The sequence below is a fragment of the Solanum dulcamara genome, chromosome 8 (genome assembly GCF_947179165.1).
Source record: "Solanum dulcamara chromosome 8, daSolDulc1.2, whole genome shotgun sequence".
Classification (NCBI taxonomy): domain Eukaryota; kingdom Viridiplantae; phylum Streptophyta; class Magnoliopsida; order Solanales; family Solanaceae; genus Solanum; species Solanum dulcamara.
In genome coordinates this window covers 74789214-74814801 of record NC_077244.1, presented here as the reverse complement: position 1 = coordinate 74814801, position 25588 = coordinate 74789214, and the positions used below count along the sequence as shown (strand labels likewise).

The following is a 25588-nucleotide window of genomic DNA, read 5'->3' as shown; positions in this document are numbered from 1 at the left end:
TTTTATGTTTTATATATGTAGTTTTGTACTAGTAAATTTATTTAAATAAATTAGCTTACAAATTCTATTTATTTGTGGGTTCATATTTACATAAAAAAAATGTCATGTCAATTTTTTTCGATAATTAACCTAATTGAGTAATTTTATTTATACAAAGGCCTAATTAAGTGATTTTATTGATACAAAATAAAGATCAATGACTTTACTAGAAATTCTCAAAGTTTAGTGACCTTTTAAGATATTAACACCATATTAAAACTATAACTTGCAATTTTAATGTATAAAGGTAGATGATTTATTCGATTTTACTATTGTTTACCGTCTTTTTGATTTTAAAAGTAAATGGTCTATCTTTATTAAATTAAAAATTGAAGTTTTGTGAGTGATCAATTTATTAAGTTGATAATTATTTATCCTTAAAATAATTCAAGAGAGAAAATAACAAATATGGCGATAAAATTGTTCTTCTCCTAGCTAATTAGAAAACCACAAAAAAATAATATGTCTGACAATTATCTACTTTGACCCAATTACATGAAATAGAAAATTTCATAATAATTCAAGGGTATAATTGAATTTTTTTTTTATAGATTTAAATCAAACACAAGATTGGTGAGAAACAATTAACCAAAACACTTAATAAGAAATAATCTATGCATTATAAATATTTGAGATATTAATCCCTGCGTTATTAATTTTTATACCAAACAATCCGTTATTTTTGTATAGAGGAGTGAAGTTTGTCTAGTGCCGAGTACCAAGAAGTAACTATTGAAATAACAAAAAGTTAACATCAAAAACACATTTGAAGTTTGAACTAGTATTGTTTTTTTTTTGTGAGTTTAGTACCTTAAAGTACTATCAACTATTTTTTGTTTCTTTTACCTACATGAACAATTATCATTTATTTATTAAAACACATTGTAAATAGATTAAGTCATTTATTAGTTTTTTTTTTATTTGAACTATCATCATCTACTCAACTAAATGTGTTTTAATATATAAATGGTGATATATAATCCAAGTTGAAAAATGAAACAACAAATAGTTAAAATGTGACTCACAAAAAATGATATTTTTAATATATTTTTGACCGTTATATATCTCAATACAAAATAATATACTATAACTTCATAACTCTTAACAATTTGTTTGATTTCTACTAAACATATACAATAAAATCTCTCCATAACGACATTCGTTATAATGAGATTTCAATATAATGATATAATTTTTTTCAAATTAAATTTTCATGCTCTATTTTATTTCTATATAACAACATTTTATCTATAAAATATATTTCTCCTATATTATTCTCATGTGACGTTAATAGTGATTCATAAATATTAGAGTAGATGTATTACATTGATCCAGCTCCTCTTTTTATTTTTCTCCATTTTCTACGAATTTTTATTTGGATGGAAGACACATGTCATAGTTTTAAGGCAATGATTGAGATTTAATTATTAACTAAAATAAAACTCTAATCATAATTAAAATAGTTAGTTGCTTCCAAATATACTTTACTATCAAGATGCTGGTGACGTAGTCAGTATTTAGTGCAAAGGAATTTTTTCGATAACACAAAAGGCAGTTCCACTACTTCCGTTGCCGTTTTTCCCTTATCCTATTTCGCTTCCTCCATTTCCCCATGGATTCAGGCGGCGGCGGAGCCAATAATTCCCGGTACCAACGAAAAATACCGTCTTCCGATCGTCTCCTCGGCATTTTCTCCACCGCTCACTCACTGTCCCAACCCTCTACATCCACCTCCGCTTCGACTCCCGCCGCCGGAGATGAGCTCAGCGAGCACGACATCTTTGACGCGACCTCCGATGCAATTCACCACTCCACTCCTTCAACTTCAACAAACCCGAACGCTAATTATCATCGGTCCCCTAACCATCGCTCCCACCACAAACATTTTGGTATCCTAGCCGCGCTGCCGGAGTCTGAGTCCCACGCGCAGGCTTTGCTCTCCGTTTCTTCATCCTCCTCGTCTTCCTCCACGTCGTCGGCTCGTTTGATTCCGATAATTCCTAAACGTCCGCCAGTGGATCGGGTTAAATATCTCCAGTCCGCACCGGTGAATGTTCCTGTAATATCGGCAGCAGCAGCGGGCCGAAGAGGCAGACATTTCGACGATGTTGATGATGATGTAGACGGTGGTGAGATGTTACCACCGCATGAATTTGTTGCGTCGAGGAAGACACCAATTTTGGCATCCTCCGTGGTTGAGGGAGCTGGGAGGAAGTTGAAAGGGAGGGATTTGAGGCAGGTCCGAGATGCTATTTGGCAGAAGACAGGTTTTCTTACCTGACTTTCTAATAAATTTGAGATAATTGTTAGGTTTCTTCTTGAATTTGTATCAGGGCTGATTGATAGTTATGATTAGAAAATATTCCGCACTAATAATGTTACATTGGCATCCTCATTTGTCAATTAAATGAGCAGGCCTTATGGAGAAAAAAATTATTTAATTATCATCCTGGTCATTGGCATTAGGAACACCGGTAGCAAATCTAAGAAGATTGTCTTTGTCAGCTGGAAGTGAAAGCTTCCCCACTGCAATGTCCAGGCTTATAGATGTAACTAGGAGGGTGCTTGATGCCTGTCCTCTAAGATGTTAGGGCCCAAAGTTAAGATGGGGGCTAATCAAGCAAATTATATAGATAGATTGAATAGGAAGAAAAAGAGAAGCAGTGATAACATTTGCAGTCAGCAACCTCTACTTCTCCTTCTAACTAAAAGCGAAAGGCCAGCATTAAATAAAAAGTCCTTCTTGTTTGAGCTATTGTGAGCGCGAAAGCATGTTGGCTGTTTATGAAAAGGTTGTTGCCTAATATGTTTTTCTCGTTGGTAGCTATTACTTTAAGGTATGTGCATGGGCACATCTAGGTAGAAGCAAGGTGGTTCATTCATTGGAAAAAAGCTCCCCTTTGTGGTAAAGGGGTTCAAATTCTCTTAGAGGACACAGGTTCGATTCCTGTTAACCACAGTTTCTAATCTTTTTAGCTTTAGGCATTTTCTAAATTTTCTTTGAATCCCCATGGCAAAAAAATCGTCTCCGCCACTGGATGTGTGCATATTTCTTAAATTCTCTACGGTTAAAAGTACTGGTCTCATTAATAATCTTAAAATTGCCTTATTTGGTGAACCCTGTTGAGTCAAACTTGTAATACTGGAAGGTCTATCAATGTGACAAGCAGAATGAGCTGTATTATCGCTGAGGCACTGCTTCTACTTTCTACACTAGAAATTAACAGGGAAGAGAGTGGAGAGACTTTATCTAAGTCTGCTTTGTTTCTTGATATTTGCGCTCCAGTCATTACTAAATTTTTGTTGAAAAGGAGAGAAATTTCCTTTGATATATCAAGTTTCTTAGGAGAAAAAATGATCACTGCTATAGTTCTTGTCCCTTCCACTGTATAGACATCCTCTGGGTACTATAATTTCTGCTTTGCACTATTACTAGCAGTCCGTTGCCAGAAATATATCAGATCTGCAACATCTGCTTGCCTGTGAAGTGCTAGTTACAATAAGGTATTCTTGCCAACAGAGGGGGACATTAAATAGGTAGGTGCAATCTGTCATCACCACAGAAAACGTGGTTTTCTTGCTCTTTACTGGCAAAGTGGCAGACATTTTAATGGGGCGACAAAAGTCGATTTACCGTTACACCTTTTAGGGATGTATCATGGTTCTATCTATTCAGTTTTTTTTACCATTCTTTGGTTTCCAGAAAATTAAACCAACACTATCTTTTCTCCTGTCCAAAAATACTTTGCATTCATTACCTCTTCTCATCTGTAGTTATTGTACAGACTCTTCATTTTCCTCAATGTATTCATGTCCTACCGGTATTGGACGGACGTGTATTTTGATGGATCCTCCAAGTATATTAAAAACTGGTCAGATTCAAACCTAGTAACTAGTTATCAAATCCAGTGTGGTGGGGAAATTCATGTTGGATAGATAAATGGATAGATTTTCGGAAGATGCAATATGTACTTGTATTAGACAACCTTTGGTTAGTAAAGGTCTTTTGCTTCAACAAATATTTCTGATATATTAAAAAGAAAAGCAGCACATCAAACTTGATACAAATATATTAGTCCATGTAACAATCTCCAGCATTATTATATATTAGTCCATGTACATGGCTGCATAGTCTAGTCTAATAATAACTTTTGGACAAGGGTGTCTATTTTGATATTTGTAGAGATAAGAACTCCATAGAAGCCATATTAGAAGACAAACTCTGTGGATTTAGTGGTGAAAAAGCTCAGGATAGGTGTTAAGATCTTGGGGATAGAGAAACTAGAGAGGTCAAGAAACTTGGTTCGTCCTTCAGTCCTAACTATGTGATGTAAACTTGCTACTCTTTCAGTCTTAACTATGTGACATAGCCTTGGGCATACTTCAGCATTGGAGTCTCCGATCAATTTGTGGTTCTACATGAAAATGATTCAGTCATCTTTGCATATGGAGAATATATGTAATTTGAAAGATTTTAAAAGCAATGTATTGAAAGGCATGTAAGATGCTCCTTGGGGCGTACTGGTGAAAGGTGCAGTAAACTTGCCTCAAGGTGTGTGTGAGGGTTGCACACTTTGGGGTTGGTAGGACGCCCGGATTTCCCTTCATTCCTGGCAGCAGGTTGTGCCCCTAGCAATCAAGGAAAACTATGTAAGCCTTCAATCTTCAAAACCTCTCTTTTGTGGTTCATTTACCCGGTATGCCTCTATGTATATCTGATAAGTTAATAAGCTCACTGTTATCACCATTCAAATCCACTTTTAGTATTTTGTTTATCTAGAAACCTAATTCTCATTAGTATAACTGAGAACTGAGCCCTAAATTCACTCTCTTCAATGACCCCCTCCCATCCCTGCCTCAAAAGAAAAAAGAAAAGAGAACATCTTGGGTGAGTTGAGTGATTCCCCCTTCTTCTCAACCCCTTGGAGGAAGTACCAGCCTGAAGTCCAAAATTGTATTAGTGCAGGTGAGCCTCTTTTGATTTATAATTTGTATTACACAACTCAATTCTCGGTTTGTGCATGTGCATAGAGTATTGTTTATACTTCCAGTGTACGATTGGCACCTTCTAGATCTAGAATCACGCTATGTATATATTCCGTTACCTGATACACATTATTTATAAAAATGATGATAAAACGAGAAGTTGATTGATAGGGTTCCATTTTCCTGAAAGATACATATAGAAGTAGAGGGTGATATCGCAATATTTGAACTGCTGGATTCTAATGCTTAGATGCTGTCTATTATGGTGTTGTTACGGTTTCAATGGCACTCTTAAGCGTTAGTAGCTTTTTGTGTGCCCAAAGTTGGGAGGAGATTGTATTTAAGGGTTTGCATGATTCTGAATAAATGATTGTGTATTGCATAATTCTTCAAATGAAACTAGGGTAATATGCATAATTATTGAAAGCAGAACAAGATTTCCATTCTCTCTCTTTGACATCATTAAATGAACATGCCCTTATCCCCTCTAATTATTTTCGATTGTCATGCTTGTCAAATAGTGAGGTTGCAATGTTTTTGTTTCAAGGTGGTAGGTTGATGTTAGGATATTATAATTTTGGATTCTTAGCATGTTGTTTATTTGGCTCAGGTATTTTTATGTTTTCTGACCCTGAAATTATTATAATTTTTACATTTTCGATGTAATTTTTGTAATTTATACAACTATTAAAATTAAACAGTCATGTTGCGTGCTTCATGTCTTGTAAAATGCCCTGCCCTGCGCTCCTGCCTTGCCTTGTGCAGCTACCTTTCACATAGGTTGAAAGTACCATATTGAAGTGAAAATTGAATTTTCTTGAGAAGGAAAAATATGTCTGGCTAAAGCTTAATCTGCATGATTTTCGGTAAAGAGAGTGCCACTTATAATTTGATGGATTATATTAGTGGTGAAATTGAGTATTCCGTGTCCATATGAATAAAAAATGGTGATTACTCATTTGGTTTCCCTTACCATTGAAACAACAGCTACCAAGTGTTTCATGAGCAGGTGTATTTTACTTGGTTGAAAGAAATTAACGTCTCCATGGTTTGGAGACATGTTTAACGTCCTGGTATAGAAGTAGGATAGCATCGGAGTAAATGCCATGTTAAATTTGGTTCTTCAAGGTTTCCTTGTTTGTGTACGTATCTGCAGAGGGGAAATTCATTTAATTCTCACTCTTCTCCTTCATTAAACTCAAGGTTTCAGACCAACCATCTTTGTGGTTGGGAGTATAGATACTTGCAGTTATCACCAACCACATTTTTCAATCTTATCCAAAAACGTATGTACGGGCTGGTTTGGTAGTGTGCAATGTATTCATTAGTTTTGTGTATTACTTGTACCGTATATGTTACATTTTTTTCAACCTAAGCATTAGTTATACACTATTTGGTATTATGTTATGTATAACTAATACATGAAAAAATCATGGTATTAGTAATGCAAAAGGTTTTAATGCATGCATTAGCATGATTAAATACACAATTGTCCCTCAAAATCTTTCCACATCCTTTCCACTATATTTGTGGAGGGAATTTTTGTAACTAAATATTTTTTTTAGAAATTGTGCAATGCATATTATTTTTAATACACCAAATCAAACACTTTATAAGAAATAACCTCATCTTAACTAATACTACATATTTAACATTATTTGCATACACTCTACCAAACGACTTCATACTAGTTTCATTTAGACACTCCAGTCAGAATGCACAAAAGTTTTTTCAGATGTCGGATTGACAGTATTTAATAGGAACACTTTATTATGTGTTCAATTGGAATAAAATATAACTTGAGTGTAAATTTCAGTGATTGTTGTCAATATATTAATCTTTGATTAATTCATATTTGCGGCATGTAGGCTTGTTAATGGGCCAAGGTGATCTTTACGTTCTTCACTCTAGACTCGAAGGTCTCGCCCATCAGAGAGTGTCAAATATGGATTTCAACATAATAAAGCATGTATATATCCATGAGTTTTTAGCTTGTGGATCCTTCAGACTGACTACTTTTATCTATTTTGGGAATCTTCTGTTTATTTTTCCTTTCTTTTTTTCGGTAATATTTGTTAGATTTTGGAGATCTAAGGGTTTAATTTTTGTTAGATTTTGTTCAACTTAACTAAAAAGGGGTCCATTAAAAGGATAAAAGCTTGAGTCAACCTAAGTAAATGACTAAGAAACGAATTACGCAAATCTAATACCAGAATATAAGAGTTATTCTCAAAACCGATTTGAAACGCCGTTAAATTTCAAACGCCACAAAAACTATACTCGGAAAGCGCCGCGAACTGTCCTTCAATTCGCTGTTAATAATTTGATTAAACTGCTAAAATACTCAGTTTCATATTATTTGATCGTTGTAATCTGACACAATCTTTAAGAAAATTTTAATTAGAGGTGAATTTTATTAAATTAATCTTCTTAATGATGCTTTAAAACTCTAAATTTGATTGTTGTTACGTTATAGAGCTATTTAATAGAAAGGTAGTATAAAAAATAGTAATAAAACTCTCTTGATTTCTTATATAGTTCTTTTTAAACATGCAGAATGTATCAAAATATTATTTAATCTTGTGGTATTAAATATGATATAAAAAGTTACCAAAAAAAAGGAAGACACATTTTTTTTAACCGGAGTAATTAAGTTGGATGAATATATTGTTCAAGATTAGCCACGTAACATAATGTCTATTTGATGTGGAGATCTTAATGTAAATTAAGAAAAACAGAGAGGGTTGGCGTGCTATTCATAACTCAAATTTGGTCGCGTCATCTTTAAATTGAATTCTATTATGCTTCAACGTATCTTTAACGAATCATGAAAACACTAATCCTCTTTAAATTTTATGTGAAAAAGTTGGTGACATATATACATCTCTAAGAAGCTATAAGTCAGCAACATCTAAAGAGAATATTTATGAGCCTGCATTTGTTAATTCAGTACCGTTTCCAACTACCACAACAGGCCTGGTGGACCCTTTCATTTATTGTTTTTGATGAACTACTTGCTCCTTTATTTATTTATGTCCATTGTTTTAGCAACATCCACTACTTATAATTATTTTCATTACACGAGTTTATACTTTATGCTATAGCTAGCTAGCACAAGCTTAATCAAATGGCACCATATCAGCTGAGATTTGCACTCTTCATCACTTTGGTTCTTGCCACACTTCAGGTTTCGTCTTGCTATGTCTTGAAGGGTTCTGTTACTTGCCTAGACTGCAATCAACATATAGATCTCTCTGGTAAATTTTCTTTTTCCGTAGAATATGATTATTTCCGATGAGATTATTTTTGTTGAGTATTCAAGTAGCTAGATAATAGTATGTTGGTAATATTTCATACTGTTAGATTTTGGAAACAACGAAAAAAAATGATTTCTATATGTAAGTGACAAGAGTCATTTCCACCACTTTAATGTAAGTAATATAACACCGAAAAGTAATTTTATCTAAAAGAAATTTTTTTCATCATATACATTAATGTAATAGGCTTAAGGATACTACATGTTATCATTTTTTTTAAGGAGAAAAGAAACTAAGCACCCCTTTGCCCGTAGATTTTCGAAAAAAATTATTTGATAATATAGTTTGTTCATGAAATTTGGTCAGTTTTTGAAAATATGTCTTCGAAAAATTTTCAGATTACAAAAACTGGTCTGTTGGGTGGAATTTCACTTCAACTCACAAAACTTTAATTTTTTTTCCAAGTAAAACACACACCGTCAAGTTTCAAAAACTACTTTTCAACAAACTTCAAAACGTTAAACATTAGCCAAGTCTTAGATATTTTATTATATTTTGACCATACTTTTCAAAATTGACCAGGAGTCAAGGTTTCAGTGAAGTGTAGTCAGGTGAAAACATTGAGTATGGCTACAACAGAAGAAGATGGCTCTTTTGAAACAAAACTTCCTTTTACTCCAACAAACAAATGCTATGCCAAGATCCTTGGAGGTCCTAATCAGCTCTTTGTTTCAAGAAAAGAAACAGGCCCTACTATTGTCAAGTCTCAAGAAGATGATAATAATTCCTACACTATCTCTAAACCTTTAAAGTTCTACACAAAATGCCCTTTATCCAACAAGAATGATAATGGAAAATGTCATGATGAGTTTGGTTCATCCAAGACTATTGATGTACCACTGCCAAAAGAATGGGGACTTGCACCAACTAGCTACTATATCCCTGTCATGCCCATCATTGGGATCCCTTAAGTATGTATGTATATATATAGTCTTAGTGTGTTCTAGCTAATCTCCTCATATCATTAGAGGAAATGTCAAAGTCTTATTAGTTTTCTGAAGTACACTCGTATCTATCTATTTATGTCATAGTTATGTTGCTTGGAAGAATGGTCTCAGATATACCTTTGGGATGTATGGGATTGATGATATTATATATAAATATTAAATATATAAACATATGTCTATTTATGTTTATATAGGTTTGGCTGTAGAATATTGTGTAATTAATGTTCATGTTTATAGTCCTTGCAAGAAGTGGTTTATGTGCAAATGTTGCAACTTAATTAATGAGTGAAGTCTCCATCCCAAAGATACATATCAGAAACATTTCAAGATTAGTCTTTATTGAAATCTGGATAATTTGAATGAGTTTGCTTCAAGTGTCATTAAATGCCATTCATAAATTCTCACCAGATATAGGTAAGGTAAAAGTTTAAAGTTGAGATATTTCATGGGGTCAAATGTTAGATACTACTCCTTCTCTTCACTTTTACATATCCATAATTTGGAAAATATTTTTTTACTCTTACTTGTTAAGACCTAATATTAAATATTAATTAATATAGATATTATGATAAAATATTCATATCAATTATTATTATTTAAGAAACGTGCAAAATTTAAAATGAATAAGTAAAAATGAAACAAAGAGAATACTATTCAACACTTCAATATTGCCTACGAGGCCAACTACCTGATCATAGGTTTTATTCTTACTGAAAATTAGTATACTCTATTCATCCACTTTTACTTGTTAATTATATCAAAAATAAATGTCCACTTTATTTGTTTAATTTAAAAATTTAAAAGATAATTTATCATTCCATACCTTTATATACTATTATTCATTTTTCAATATTTAGATGACTTATATAAAACAGAAATGATATAGTAAAATTATCATTCCTTTTATTATTTCTTAAGAAATATGCTAAATCAAATGTGAACAAGTAAAAATAGACGGAAGGAATAGTCCTTTTGGAACAAAATTAGTTCTCAAAATATTTGATGTTTTATTATTATTAGATTAGTCTTTTATTACTTTTTTACCTGGTTTATCTTTACTATTTTAATTAAATAACAATAACTTATAAGAAATACTTCCTATTATTGCTACTCACTAAATATCTTTCTTTTAATAGGGTAGGTAATTGCCTTAAAAATACTATGAATGAATATTTGACGCTTCTCCTTAACTTGAGTAAATTTCCTCACCAATATTTCTTTATTGGTATATGCTTAATAACACTCATCCCATTAGTTACTTGGAAAAAACAAAAATCAATGAACAAATAACATATGTTTATATACAATCATGTCATTTATCACGATTAGTTGATACTATAATTTATTATAAACACTGGATTTGAATAATCTTTTTCTCTTAGCCCAAGGTGGGATCAAAGCGTAATAAAAGGATGAGTTAGATGGGGTCATATGTGAGAACCAAAAACTCAAGGGGGTAAAGTGTAGTTAGAAAATAATATGAATGCTGATTTCCGTTCTGCCCTTATCAAAACCTCCGTAGACTTTCCAGTCTACAATTCGAATCTCCTACTTTTCGATACGTATCTGTGTGAGAGAGAAATGGCGATAGTCTATGCGGTTGTGGCGAGAGGCACGACGGTGTTGGCGGAGTTCAGTGCCGTGACGGGGAACACCGGGGCGGTGGCGCGGCGTATATTGGAGAAGCTTCCAGATGAAACGGAGTCGCGGCTTTGTTTCTCTCAGGATCGATACATCTTCCACATACTCCGATCAGATGGAATCACCTTCCTTTGTATGGCCAACGAAACCTTTGGAAGTAAGTATAAATTCCATCTCATTTGTAAATTTTGTGTGAAGTTTCCCTTTTTTTTGTTTCAAATCAATTTATTTCTCCAGCTGTTAAGTTAATCTGAACTATAGAGCTAGAAACAAATTAAACCTGTTCTCAGTTTTGATTAGATTTGGTCATTTCAAGAAATCCACTAAGTATCTATAAATATTGTTTGTGAAACCCGTTATTATTGTAGTATTAACTTGAGATCAATGTAAGAATTCATGAACTTCAAATTCTGGATCTGCATCTAATTTATTCTGAACGGCTCCATTAGAAGAGGCTGATTTAGTATTTGGTCACTGTTTCCCTTAACTTAAGCCATGTTTATGTGTGTGTTTGTGTTTTTGGTTTAGCTCTCTTCGTTGTTCGATATCAGAAAGGACCAACTTTTGTGGCTTCAAAGACCATATAGAAGCTAATTAGTGACTTCTCTTTTTCTGGTTGACCCAAATACACCATTGATTGTCCTATTTCCATCTGCAAATTTCACAGATGCCTTTCTGACTTTCCTAGTTTCATCTCTTCACACTTTCTTTTTTGACGAGCATCTTTCAGCACTTCCAGAAAGAAATATTGTTGCCATTGGAGAACTTATGAGTCCACATTTTATGTATATCTGTTACTAAGGACTGAAAATTCTGTTAGTCATTTGAGTTATCCTTCACTGCCTGTCACTAACGGAGAATGCTGCTTTAGGGAGGATTCCATTCTCATACTTGGAGGATATTCATATGAGGTTCATGAAGAACTATGGTAAGGTGGCTTCTTATGCTCCTGCCTATTCCATGAATGATGAATTCTCAAGGGTCTTACATCAGCAAATGGAGTTTTTTTCAAGTAATCCAAGTGCAGATACACTAAATCGTGTCAGAGGAGAAGTTGGTGAGGCAAGTATCTTTTCTGTTTACTTGCAACAAAGCGCATGAAGCTTAAGGTTACCTTGTTTCATCTCCATTTGTTTTCCTTTTATTTGTCTTTTGTTTTATCTGTCTTTTATGCTTCAGATATCGTGTCTATGGATGCATATGCATTAACTCTCCAAGATATCCACAGTTATATTAAATTATCAAAGGTTTTATATTCTTGGTAACTAAATAAGCTCCTACAGAACAGTTATACAACAAGTTTCAATTAAGATAATTTTGAAGTGTTGAACTCTCAACCAATAGTAATAACTTCTTCTTCCCCTTGACTAATACTTATCCTTTGATATCTGAATGCCTCCACTTCAAGTACTGTGTGGCTTTTATCTCCACGTCATAGAACTCGAGAAGTAATTAATGATCCTAATATCTCATGCAGAGAAAATCAATCACCTTTGTGAACTATAAACTCACTCTATTCTATTTTATATTTTGTATGATACTCTTTCCTTTTTAGTCGTTCCAAAAAGAATAATATTTTTCTTACTTGGAAACTCTTTAACTCTAGACTTCTCATTTAACTTTAATGTCATTTTCTTATAGCCATAGAAATGTTATGTCATGTTAAGAAGACAAGTTCTAAGGGTACTGATCTATTCTGTATGCCCGTATGTCTCTTTTTCTTTTCTAAACTCTAAACGAAGTCACACACTACCATGTAAAATGAAACGGAGGGAATACCATTTATGACCATTTGATGTCTTGCTGTAGTAAAAAAATTGACAGTTTTATCTTACAGTATAAGTTGATGTAGAAAAAAGGAAAGAAATACTATACCCTATTGCGTTACCTAGTTATATGATTCTGGTCCTATTGCATTATTTTGATGTATGTGTTCAATTCTTACCTTTAATATAGTGCATTTACATCGTGATATGCTACTGTTGCTTCCTTCTTTCAAAATCCCCCACTCCTTCATGTATTGCGACTATTCTAAAAGAACGAGAAACTACTGCAATGTACATCCAGATACGCACCATCATGGTTGATAATATTGAGAAAATTCTTGAAAGAGGGGATCGGATTGAGCTACTCATCGACAAAACAGGAACAATGCAAGACAATGCATTTCACTTCAGGAAACAGTCGAAGCGCCTTAGGAGAGCTCTTTGGATGAAAAATGCGAAGCTCCTGTAAGTATCTTTTTCAAAGTATTATAGATCTAGTCCACATCAAGAAAATATAGTTGGCAAAGCAATATGTTAATCATTATTTTAGTTTTGATGGCTAGCAATAAAATATGTTAATCATTCAGAAAACATATGGATGAATATGTTATTGTTCAGGAATTGAAATGTTGAAATTTAGTACTCCATTAGAAAAGTAGTTAATAAATTTGACTAGAAACAAAAATTAAAAAAAATGAAAATTGACTAGAAACGTGAAACTGCACCTGTGTTGGTTGAACATGATTGACACAGTATTTATGGTTAAAATCCATAAGTTAATTGGAAAAAAATTCAATTCGTTTGTACCTAAAATTTCTTTCTGTGTTTAAAGTTACTTTTTCTTGTATTACATATTTATTTTTTAGTTTAAGAGCATGGTTTAATTGGTTTTTTGGAGTTAGGAAAGCTTCTCCAGCTTCTAGAGTGGTGATTATCAAAAGACGATTGCAGTGGGCAGTAGTTAGCCAGTGCTATTTAGGTTCCCCAATTTCCAGTCATTTGATAAAAACAGATACACAACAATGAAAAAAACTATGTCTCAATCCCAAACTAGTCCGATGTGGTGGACTACTTTGCCGACATCCATCCATGATGCTGGAACCGTTGCTCCTGGTCACCTCATACCCAAACAATAATCTGATAATCCCTTTTCTATTTTTCATCATACTCAGGTAGCAGTATAACTTGTTCCTAGGTTGTGCATGTTCCTACATATTCGATGTTTTATGGAGTCATCATAAATTGACTAGGTTTAAAGTTGGTAGTCAACCTACCACAACCTTCCTCCTTTATTTGTGCTTGGGAGTGACAACGTGAGCAAGTTCACTTAGGTAGAGCTTGCTAAAGGCAGATATAAATAACTGAGAAGAAGGAAACTACTAGACAAAATGGGATAGGAAAGGAAAGAGAAGAAACTGTTAATGGATTGCATATTAGTTATCGTATCCAACAATTCAACTCATAAATTGAATTGTATGTAAATTGATATCTCATCAAAATCCAACACATAAAGATTGATTCTGCATAATCAATGGCCAAATATGAACCAAATCTATTTTCTCCACAATATGATCCATCCAATTTTCTGCATGGATGGATTATTGGATTTGGATTTAGTATGATACTCTTAATAATGAATATTTAGGTTGAAGACAGAACAACATTGATAGCTGAGGACTCAATTCAATGGTTTAATTTCAATTTTGTTCTCTACGAGCTGGTTAATGTTGGGTGAGCTTAATAAGACTCAAGATTAGCATGTTAGAGAGAAGACTCATTGTATAGGCCACAGCTTGGCCTTAGTTTCAGTCGTCTTAGGCTTGGGTCAGATGGTGTTGCACCTGTTTCATACTTTTATCAACCTTGTGTGAGTTCCTTTATGAAATGCGACTGTTGGAGGAAGTAATTCACCTTTAATCAACTAGTCTAACTACCCTAATTACATCAAGATATGCAACATTCTTGTCCAACAAAATTCTTAGTTTGAAGCCTTTTGGTCTTATATATTCGTCAATCTGAGCTTCGTAACTTTCTCATGACAGGGGTTTGTTAACATGCCTGATTGTGCTCTTCCTTTACTTGATAATTGCTGCTTGTTGTGGAGGCATCACTCTACCTTCCTGCAGATCATGAATTCTCTGACAACGAACACCATATCTGCTGCAGTGTGGTTCATATTTCCAAATGCATTTAGATGAACTATATCATCAGAGTGAAAGGTTATTGTATAATCAATCCAGTGGATTCTCGTTTTGGCACCTTTAGAAGTACATGTGCCGAAAAGAATTATAAGGTTTGTATTATTGTTGACAAGGCCTGTTGCCTTTCTCATTTTGTAAATGTTCTGGTGGACTCCTAAATTACTCTAAAGTAAGGTCTTCTGTTTTATGTACGTGTAGATCTTTGATAAGTTTATAAGTGCTTGTTTGTAAATATAACATTGTGCCGGGACTTACCTTTTGTACCATGTCAATTCACATTTTTTCAAATGTATGGTGGTTGAGAGTTTTGTATGTGTATAGATACTGCTTAGCAAAACAAAAAAAAATAGTTTGTGGGAGGTAATTTAAGTGTTCTATTTCCTTGGAAGTGGGTTACCTTTGAGTTAAGGCCTTAAGGGTATATATCCTCCGAGAACTTAGAATTTGCAAATTCCAAGTTTTGGATCTCCTTTTCCCAAAAATTTAGATAATTGTGTATAGGAAAAGTATTGATTGGGTAGGGAAGTTTCGTGGCTTCACTGCATCCAAGGACACATGACTAGTGGTTAATCAAGTGAGTTAAGAATTATGAAGCTTTAGGTTTAAATTTCAGTAGAGACAAAAAATACTTGGCAATTTCTTTTTATATGTCCTAGATTTAATGGATAAAATTATTTGATATTTGTTGGCATGCGAAAGTTGGCCCAACACTACTATTGTCAAAAATATGAGGATCATGACTTCACCTTTCTTTCTTGTCTTGGTGCCCGTTCTTATTGTCTTGAGAATGGTGTGATGCCAAATTCTGCCTCTCCACAATGAGCATTCGATCTACTGGAAATTGGCCAACTTGCCTAATCACTTGAGAACTCGAGTTTGGGTTCGACAAAGTCCAATGATCAAAACGTTGTATTTATGTAGAAAAATTTATGGATAACCAAGTAAATTACTTTTTTTCAACATTCAAAATTCTAAATCAGTCTATTTATCCACTAATCAAAATGGTATGTATAGGGGCCCAGTTCCGCTAATTTTACCTGCCGTCCATGCACTGACTACCAGACAAATGCATCACTATGTTTGTTAGTGCTTTGGTAATATAAAACTTTTGTCTTTTATGAGAAAGTTCACCGAAAATAATTCCATAACTAGTATCGAAGTGGTGCAAATTGGGTTTTGTAACAACTCCACTAATTTTCACTCCAACTTTCTCATTTCCCTGGAAGGATTTGGTTTTGCAGTTGGGCACGTAGACAATTTTCCTCAAAGTTGTAGAAATTATTTTTCATTTTTTTTTAGTCACTCAAAATTTATTTCACATTATTTAAACAGAAACCTTTAAAATTTTTATACAAAATTTCAAATAATAATAAGAATTTTGGAATTGATAACCGAATAAGTTGTGACTCAAGAAACTGGAACAGATGGAAAAACTAAAAGGTGAAATCAAAATTCACTAACAAAGTATGAAAAAAATTAGAATTTTTTTTCCTACACTATTAATTCCTACATTATTAATTCTTGCATTATTAATCTTTGTACCAAACAACCTCTCGAAGGGATTGGGAAAAGGGGGGAAATGCTTTCATTAGCCTTTTAAAGATTCCACTTGATTAACTACCTTTTTTTTCATTTCCATTTTTTTTTTCATTTTTGTTATATAAGCCAAAGTAGGTACCCAAAAGCATCAATATTTTGTATTGCCTAGTGATTCCTCTTTAGTCCAGTATTTCACAGTCCCACCTCCTTACACTATATCATTTCCCTCCATAATTAGCCATTATCAATCTTTACATTTTCTCAAATGGAAACTCTTCTCAAGCCTTTTCCATCTCCTTTACTTTCCACTTCTACACCCCACAGGTCTAATTTCCAACAAAATCTCCCTTTTCTGAATCCCATCACCCAAAAAAATTCAAGAAAATACCATCACAGAAACAAAAGTAGTAAACTTTTTTGTAGCTTTCTTGATTTAGCACCCACATCAAAGCCAGAGTCTTTAGATGTTAACATCTCATGGGTTGATCCTAATTTGGGTCGGGCTCAATTCGACGTGATCATCATTGGAGCTGGCCCTGCCGGTCTCCGGCTAGCTGAGCAAGTTTCTAAATATGGTATTAAGGTATGTTGTGTTGACCCTTCACCACTTTCCATGTGGCCAAATAATTATGGTGTTTGGGTTGATGAGTTTGAGAATTTAGAATTGGAAGATTGTTTAGATCATAGATGGCCTATGACTTGTGTTCATATAAATGATCACAAGACTAAGTATTTGGGAAGACCATATGGTAGAGTCAGTAGAAAGAAGCTGAAATTGAAATTGTTGAATAGTTGTGTTGAAAACAGAGTGAAGTTTTATAAAGCCAAAGTTTGGAAAGTGGAACATGAAGAATTTGAGTCTTCAATTGTTTGTGATGATGGTAGGAAGATAAGGGGTAGTTTGGTTGTAGATGCAAGTGGCTTTGCTAGTGATTTTATAGAGTATGACAAGCCAAGAAACCATGGTTATCAAATTGCTCATGGGATTTTAGCAGAAGTGGATAATCATCCATTTGATTTGGATAAAATGGTGCTTATGGATTGGAGGGATTCTCATTTAGGTAATGAGCCATATTTGAGGGTGAATAATGCTAAAGAACCAACATTCTTATATGCAATGCCATTTGATAATAATTTAGTTTTCTTGGAAGAGACTTCTTTGGTGAGTCGTCCTGTGTTATCATATATGGAAGTGAAACGAAGGATGGTGGCAAGATTAAGGCATTTGGGGATCAAAGTGAGAAGTGTTATTGAGGAAGAGAAATGTGTGATCCCTATGGGAGGACCACTTCCGCGGATTCCTCAAAATGTTATGGCAATTGGTGGGAATTCGGGGATAGTTCATCCATCGACAGGGTACATGGTGGCTAGGAGCATGGCTTTGGCACCAGTACTAGCTGAGGCCATCGTCGAGGGGCTTGGTTCAACTAGAATGATAAGAGGGTCTCAACTTTACCATAGAGTTTGGAATGGTTTGTGGCCTTTGGATAGAAGATGTGTTAGAGAATGTTATTCATTTGGGATGGAGACTTTGTTGAAGCTTGATTTGAAAGGGACTAGGAGATTGTTTGATGCTTTCTTTGATCTTGATCCTAAATACTGGCAAGGGTTCCTTTCTTCAAGATTGTCTATCAAAGAACTTGCTATACTCAGCTTGTGCCTTTTTGGACATGGATCAAATTTGGCTAGGTTGGATATTGTTACAAAATGTCCTGTTCCTTTAGTTAGATTGATTGGCAATCTAGCAATAGAGAGCCTTTGAATGTGAAAGGTTGAATCATTTTCTTCATTTAAATTTCTTAGATTATTTTCATCTTTTCTCAATGCAAAAGTGAAAGAAAAGCTATCTATATACTGCCAAGAACTTAAATAGTGTCTTTGTTGTGTGTTATTCTAATGGAGTGGGTTATGTAAATCATGTCCCCTAATCAAAGTTTGGTTTATGAACTGCTCCACTCTTAAAAGCCTTGATCCCAATATGAAAGGAACTGCTCCATCAGATCTTTTGAGAATGTTTATATGTAATTTAAATTTAAATGGAGGACAGAATAGGATGTATATATAATGTAGCAATTGAACATTTACCATTCTTTTCGTAAAATTATGAATACTATTAGCTTTTTGTGAGAACGCAATTCATAAATTTAATTATCCATTATCTGTCAATTGCCTTCTTTCCCATGATTTAAAGTGCAATCAAAAGTGCAACAGCTACAAAGAGTTGACAAATACAAAGCAGTTACTACTTTTAGGTTCCTTCACCAACTAGGCTAGACACCAAGAAGCGGGCTAACACGACAAAAGTTTGATAGAAAGGCTAAAAAAGATGATAAAAATATCAACAACATATCCTGTGACACAGGTGGGGTTTGGGGAGTATAAAGACTATGCAAATCTTATTTCTATCTTATGGAACTCTCTTAAAGATGTTTGACTTCGACTCATCAAATATCACCTAATAAAAGTGAATAAAAACTTAGTGTAATTTAATAAAGACTTCGAAAATCAACCATTATTAAAGTGGTAAAGTTGTGTGAATTCTTTCAAAATTTTAGGTCTTAATTCCTTTAGTAACTTTAATGTTAGAAAGAAACTTACACCTGGCTCCACTACAGTTGAAAAAAACTTTATTTTGCTACTCATTACAAATAACTAAGTTGCATCAGATTTCTTTTTACTTCACAAATTACATTTGATCAGCTATAAATGTCTTGCTTTTTTATAATAGTTTTGCCCTATCATATTTTACATGTTCATTCTTTAAATTATTAATGTATTCATATTCATCAAAATACATTATGTAACGATAGGTAACAACCATCTAATTAAACATGCAGCTACGTACTTCCCCATGTACTAACACTTCATAATTTACACTTGGCCAGCTACAAGACGTATAGTACATTTTTTGTTTCACTCTGTTTAAAATTAATTTTAGTTTTGCTTTTCATTTCCAATCAAGAAACATATATAATTTTTATTTTACAAGGTTTATAACAACTCCTCCATATATGATTTCTCAACCATTTCATTCAAACTAATCCATTCCCCCCCCCCCCCCCACCCCCCACCCCCATCCCACCATACTCATATATTTCCAGTCCTTGTCATAATTCATTCATAACGCAAATAACAGTAACTTATAATCTTACATACATACATCCCCCCTTCTTTACTCATATTTCTTTTATAACGCAAAAAAGTTATTATTACTTCTGTTAAAGAACCTCTCTCAAGCATCTCAAATACATCCATCCCCCTATAAGCATATAGTAGCAATTATGGATTCAAAATCCACTAGCTATGAAACAGCAATTAACATGTCTGAAACAGAGTCCATCAAGCAAAAATCTTCTTCTGCTGCACCAATTGTAGCTACCACAAAAGCCATTTCTCATAATCAAAAAGGAGGATGGCGAAGAGGGGTTGCCATTTTCGACTTCATTTTGCGAGTTTGTGCCCTTGTGACTACTCTGGCTGCAGCAACTACCATGGGAACTACTGATGAAACTCTTCCTCTTTTCACTCAGTTCTTTCAGTTCCAAGCTAGCTATGATGATCTCCCCGCTTTCTCGTACGTTATTTTTTAATTCACAAAACACTTTTTTTTTTCAATTTCAACTTCAAATTTCCTATTTTTTGTTGCATTTTCAACTAAATATTGTTAATATTTGAGACTCATGTTGTATTTGATTTCAGGTATTTTGTGGTAGCGAATGCTATTGCAAGTGCATACCTTGTCCTGTCACTTCCTTTCTCCATTGTTTGCATTGTTCGACCACATCTAGTTGGAGTCAAACTTCTACTATTAATTCTTGATACGGTAATTAAAATAAACTAAATTACTTTTCTGTAATGTCTTTTACAAAGCTTTTGATTAAACTTAATTACATAAATTCAGGCACATGTCCTGTTCAGTAATAGAGAACACGTAAGGATTTAAGTTTTAGCGATCACAACATAAATCTAATAAGAAACCTCTTGTTAATTTGAAAGAGGAATTCAATATTTCTAATCCGTCCAAATTCAATTCAAATCATCAATTTTAATTAACAAAACATTTAAAAGGGGCATTTGAAAGAGGACGAAAGAATTACCATCATTTTATTATGTACTATTTCTAACTTATGATTTTAAAAAAAATGTTGCAGGTAATGGTGGCATTTACCACAGCCGCAGCAGCTGCGGCTGCTGCCATAGTGTACTTAGCACACAACGGCAACTCCACCACACAATGGGTGGCGATATGCCAACAGTTCGGAGATTTCTGCCAGCGAGTGAGCGGCGCGGTGGTGGCTTCCTTTATTGCAGCATTCATCTTTATTATCCTTGTTGTTTTCTCTGCTGTGGCTCTAAGAAGGCATAATTAAGACATTTGGTGTTGTTGTGGAGTATTTATCTTTTGTTGTTGCTTAAGTTTGGGTTTGGTGTCTTTCATTTTGATTTTGTTGTAATTTTATCGCATACATCTCTATTGTTTGAGTTTTTCGACGTCAATTTCCTTATTCACTCCTGTAATTTATCCACTTTTTCTTAGGAATTTCACATTATTTCTATTTCAACTGGTCTCCATTTAATTCTAAAAATTACTGATAAAATACAGTCTCGAGATTGAAAAAGGAAATGATTATGCACGTGGTGAGGAATAATTTTGTTCAACATCAACAATAACATATCAAGTGTAGTATCTGTGCTCTATTTAAAACATGTCTTTTACTTTTAGGAAATGTTTAGGCAAATCTTACTCCTTTGTGATTTTAAAAAGTTATTTTCGATAAATTCTTAATTCAAAAACATGTTATCGAAATAGAATTAAAAAAAATAACAATAAAATAGAAATTTGCTAAACAAATAAAATAACAAATAATAAAACACATTATCATTAATTTCTAAACTCCTGCCTCATAGGTACAATTGACCTAAACATATTCATTTTCTTTTTCTCTCCGCTCGACCAATCCATCAACTTGACTTCTTAAATTTAACTATTTAAGGTGATTTGTAAATCAATTCGAATAATACTATTTTCTTTACCATTACGAAAGAAGAGTCCGACAAGATATACACCTATTCAAAAATTGAAAAAAAAATATCGATTGGTATTTTTTTTGAGGTTATATTTTAAAAATTATTAAGACGGTACAAAGTTTAAGACTATCTATCTTTATCTTATTTTATATTTTATATATATATATATAAATCTTCATTCCGCCTATGTGGCGCTCTAAAAAACCGGACATGCTAATTAACTTTTTTCCTAATTTTTTCAAATCTTTTTTTACTCTTTATTCTCCCTGTTATTTGCTTAAGAAAATCCACAAGTCACGTCCCTTAAATTGCCACTTTTTAACCCCTCTCTCCCATAATTGTATCTCTACCTTTTTTCCTATTTTGAGTAAAACTCCTTTTCCCCGCCACGTTTTTATCCTTTTCCTCTCTTCCTCCCCCTCATGGGTCTCACCAAATCCAAAATTCTTACCCCGTCTTCAAAAAGAAAAAAAATGCCCCTTTACCGGGCGTCTTTTGAGGCTAAAGCCAAATTTCATAGAAATGTCTTATAATTTTTATTTAACATATAAATATACTCGATGTAATTCTACAAATGAGGTCTGGAGAGATAGGATATATACAGATATTCTGTAGTAAAAATATAACAGTGTAAAGTTTCAATGAAAAATATATAATATAAAATTAAAATAACAAAAACTGACTAAAAAATTTAAAAAGTTTATATAAATATTGAAATTGCATTGCACTGAATTTGATAAGTTGGTATCATGACATTAAAATAATGTTGAATTGTTAATTAGTTTTAGTGCTTGAAATTTGAAAAAAACACCAAAAAATAAATTTGATTTTTTTATAAACACACAATAATAAATTTTGAATAATGTAGAAGGTTTGACCGTTTGAAAAACTTTAGAATATTCAATAATAAGAGAATAAAAATAGTGAAGGGGGAACAAAAAAGTAAATGCAAAAATAATAATATTGGTTCATGATAATCGTCAGAATATAAATGAGGCAACAAAAAATATAGCCACATAAGAAAGAATGCTACAATTAATTAAACAATATATCATTTCTTAATTATTACAAGGATTTTTATATTAAATGAGGTAAAAAATTATTATATTTTATATTCAAAAAATTCTTTTCAAATTTATCAATACATGAGATTTTTTTAACATTTATATATATTGTATACATATACATATATCTTTAGGAGAAAATAGGACCCCAAACAATAGAGTGTTTTAGTGACCTTATGGTAGAAACGGCCCTGCCCTTCATTTTATGTTTATTGTACAACTCAAATTTCAAATTTTTAGTTGTTTTGTTGTCTACTTACTGAATCAAGACAGTTTTACTTAATACATATGTCATATGTGTTTATTAGTTTTGCAGAAGCCATCAACTATGGATACATCAATGATTATATATGGTGACGATAATTAACAAGTTTGGTGAAGAGATCGATGCACGTACGCAACAAAAGCAATGGCATCATTATGGAAGAAACATAATATCCAACTTAATGCCACCACAAAATTGAAATTCTTACAAATATAGTGATCACATCACAGATATACATATTCTTCTAAGAGATTTATATTCTTTTAGTAAGTCTACATATTTTTCTTATGTTGTCGTCTACTTTGTGAGATTTAATTATTCGCACATATATCTACATATTAAATGTTCATTCTTTTTCTACATAAATTGTAGTGACATAAATGGTTTGTTCTTTTATTTTATTTGTTTGTTAAAACTTTTTGACTATTGCTTGATTTTTTATTGTACCTTCTACATCTGAAAGTATTCCTTTGTTTCAATATTTAATTTTTCATTTAGGAAAACAAAGAGAAACAGTTGAAAAGGAATTCTGAAAGATACATTGAGTCCTTCTATTTGTTTCGAACTTGGATTTTGTGACTTCCATCAAAATTTTATTTTATTTTTTCCCAGGAAAGAAAGAAATTTGGGATACAAGAGGGAAGACTACGTGAATGCAAACTTCAAAAGGTGATATGGCTAATGGCTATTCTTTCCTAGAATTTATGTTGCATAATATTTTGTTGATATATCTAGGATTTGCAGCAAGAGAGTCCTTATCTTTTAACTTTTAGTATGTACTTCTTAATTAGATTCTACTAGACAACAATAGATACAAGATACTAGACCAATTTTAATTCGCCTTGCTAATGTGTCACCATGCCTACCCTGCGTTAAGGCTCCGCCTTGCATTGCCAGCCCCAATTGTATGGGTCAATTTTGTATTTATTGTTAGCCAAGATGAAACTAAATAGAAAGTAGTAGCAATGACAACAACAACATAACGAGATGAACATGATGGGTACTTTGAATTCAAAGAGAGAGGATGCACGCCAAACCTCTACATGCTTTTAGAGGTGGGACAAACGAAAATTAAAATAGATGAATTATATTTTTTTTTTAAAGTTTAAATGAAGCTTGATAGCGTGATACTCGACAATAAAACTATCTATACATTTTATTAAGGTTATACTCGATAAAGAACAATTGACTTTTCTGGTGTGGATCATCTAAATAAAGGTCATATTCTAATAATTTTTTTCAAAATTGTCATTTTTTGACAAAATTGAATAGAATATGTGTTTAAAGCTTAACTAGCAATCAGTCTTCTCTAATATATGTTGATTCATTACTGTTCTGAAATTATAGACTTTGAAGCAGTCACCTACATATTACTGATCTTATACTCTTTTTCTAAGTCATCAAGGAATGATTTAAGAACTATGTTGTAGTGTTCTATTATATTGAGAGCAATTAATTTTTCTTCCAGATTCACTATAGTGACCAAATACTATATATTTTGAAGGCTTCATCTAGAAATAATGAGAATTGATAAAGCATTTCATTAATTTGATGAAAATGAGAATATTTGTGTGTTTCTACTTTATAGAGTTGAAAAGAAGAACTTTAATTTGTGCGTGAATTATATATGGCTGAAAATGGATAATAATTCTCAAATTTTTTATATATTTATCGCTTGCTATGGTAGATTTTAATATCGCCTTATGCATTAATGTTTGCAATAAGAATCTTTTTTGTCTAGGTATGGCAATGGAGGAGTTGATCATATTTTTTCCGGACACCAATTTCAAGAGGGTCAAAAATGATAGATAATTCATAATTGTACTGCTTATTATGTAATTTATGGAGCAATGCTATGTTTATTTTGTATTTATATTATTGGCGATTATAGGGTGAATGACCTTTTATGAAACTGCTTATGATATTTGTAATAATTGGTGTTTTTCTAAAATAAAAATAGTATATTAAATTAAGATGATTGCATTTGAATTAATTTTTTATATATGTATTTTCCACCAGAAGCTCCTATCCACCTTCAATGTTCATGCATTTGAATGAGTTTATGAACGAATTTTTTTTTGCTATCTAACATGGAGTTTAATTGCCCCAAATCTAGCAATAGTGTATGATAATAATATCTTGATTACTTCAAGAATAATTAAGTTGTTGCTTTATGAAAACATGAAAAATGAATATTTCTATTTGAATGCGGAAGCCTACAAGTTGATGTATATGTGAAAATTAATATAACATTGTGAGGATAACTATTGATTGGCTATTCTTGTGAGAAAGTGTGTGAACTTGCTATGAAATTCTTCTACGAAGACAATATTTATTTATTATCTCTATTATTTGAATATAAGTGAAATTTGATATGATAATATTTAATTTATTTGCCCTTTTAAATAGACTTAATCTGATTTTAAGAATAAAACTTTGATAAATATGAAATCATATGCGCTATAGTACAAATGATAATGAAAATAATATTGTGCAGATAAACAAAAAATGTGTAATATATAAGAAGCTAAATCGACTGACAACTCTCTTATGTCCCTTCGTATAGAAACAATGCTAAGACAAATTGATAATTGAATAAGCTAATTGAGTTAGTTTATTACCGCAATTTACCTAGTAAGTATATATATATTCCTATTTTTTTAATTGTTTCCGTTCCACACGTTGAAAATAATGCAGAGTCAGGGTTCCACTTGTCGCCTTGACCGGAACAAAGTTAAAATTCCCAAGTGACGTGTCCATTCCTCCCCATTTTCTCTCTGATTTTTTTTTTCCAC

At 32.8% G+C, this 25588-nt stretch overlaps 5 protein-coding genes across 5 annotated transcripts; all 5 read left to right on the top strand.

Moving 5' to 3' along the window:
• The first annotated feature begins 1549 nt into the window (after positions 1-1549).
• LOC129900927 (protein S40-7-like) lies at positions 1550-6514 on the top strand. Its single transcript, XM_055976010.1, has one exon. It carries the CDS (start codon positions 1652-1654, stop codon positions 2318-2320), a length of 669 nt encoding a protein of 222 aa, XP_055831985.1. The 5' UTR covers positions 1550-1651; the 3' UTR covers positions 2321-6514.
• Positions 6515-8078: 1564 nt separating this feature from the next.
• LOC129899357 (uncharacterized) lies at positions 8079-9458 on the top strand. Its single transcript, XM_055974298.1, has 2 exons — positions 8079-8282; positions 8865-9458. Exons 1-2 carry the CDS (start codon positions 8153-8155, stop codon positions 9251-9253), a joined length of 519 nt encoding a protein of 172 aa, XP_055830273.1. The 5' UTR covers positions 8079-8152; the 3' UTR covers positions 9254-9458.
• A 1341-nt stretch (positions 9459-10799) lies between these two features.
• On the top strand, positions 10800-15156 carry LOC129901047 (vesicle-associated membrane protein 714). Its single transcript, XM_055976160.1, has 4 exons — positions 10800-11087; positions 11802-11992; positions 12998-13161; positions 14739-15156. Exons 1-4 carry the CDS (start codon positions 10871-10873, stop codon positions 14827-14829), a joined length of 663 nt encoding a protein of 220 aa, XP_055832135.1. The 5' UTR covers positions 10800-10870; the 3' UTR covers positions 14830-15156.
• A 1327-nt stretch (positions 15157-16483) lies between these two features.
• Positions 16484-18216, top strand: LOC129899626 (neoxanthin synthase, chloroplastic). Its single transcript, XM_055974637.1, has one exon. The coding sequence runs from the start codon at positions 16702-16704 to the stop codon at positions 18196-18198; it is 1497 nt and encodes a 498-aa protein (XP_055830612.1). The 5' UTR covers positions 16484-16701; the 3' UTR covers positions 18199-18216.
• Positions 18217-19538: 1322 nt separating this feature from the next.
• Positions 19539-20933, top strand: LOC129901088 (casparian strip membrane protein 3-like). Its single transcript, XM_055976205.1, has 3 exons — positions 19539-20010; positions 20136-20259; positions 20588-20933. The coding sequence occupies exons 1-3, from the start codon at positions 19718-19720 to the stop codon at positions 20804-20806; spliced, it is 636 nt and encodes a 211-aa protein (XP_055832180.1). The 5' UTR covers positions 19539-19717; the 3' UTR covers positions 20807-20933.
• Positions 20934-25588: the final 4655 nt, after the last annotated feature.

Coding starts and splice junctions, on each gene's coding strand:
- LOC129900927 (XM_055976010.1), top strand. CDS start 1,652: ATGGATTCAGGCGGCGGCGGAGCCAATAATTCCCGGTACCAACGAAAA.
- LOC129899357 (XM_055974298.1), top strand. CDS start 8,153: ATGGCACCATATCAGCTGAGATTTGCACTCTTCATCACTTTGGTTCTT. Junction 8,283..8,864: donor TCAACATATAGATCTCTCTG/GTAAATTTTCTT, acceptor AAAATTGACCAG/GAGTCAAGGTTTCAGTGAAG.
- LOC129901047 (XM_055976160.1), top strand. CDS start 10,871: ATGGCGATAGTCTATGCGGTTGTGGCGAGAGGCACGACGGTGTTGGCG. Junction 11,993..12,997: donor TCAGAGGAGAAGTTGGTGAG/GCAAGTATCTTT, acceptor ATGTACATCCAG/ATACGCACCATCATGGTTGA. Junction 13,162..14,738: donor ATGAAAAATGCGAAGCTCCT/GTAAGTATCTTT, acceptor TTCTCATGACAG/GGGTTTGTTAACATGCCTGA.
- LOC129899626 (XM_055974637.1), top strand. CDS start 16,702: ATGGAAACTCTTCTCAAGCCTTTTCCATCTCCTTTACTTTCCACTTCT.
- LOC129901088 (XM_055976205.1), top strand. CDS start 19,718: ATGGATTCAAAATCCACTAGCTATGAAACAGCAATTAACATGTCTGAA. Junction 20,011..20,135: donor GATGATCTCCCCGCTTTCTC/GTACGTTATTTT, acceptor ATTTGATTTCAG/GTATTTTGTGGTAGCGAATG. Junction 20,260..20,587: donor TACTATTAATTCTTGATACG/GTAATTAAAATA, acceptor AAAATGTTGCAG/GTAATGGTGGCATTTACCAC.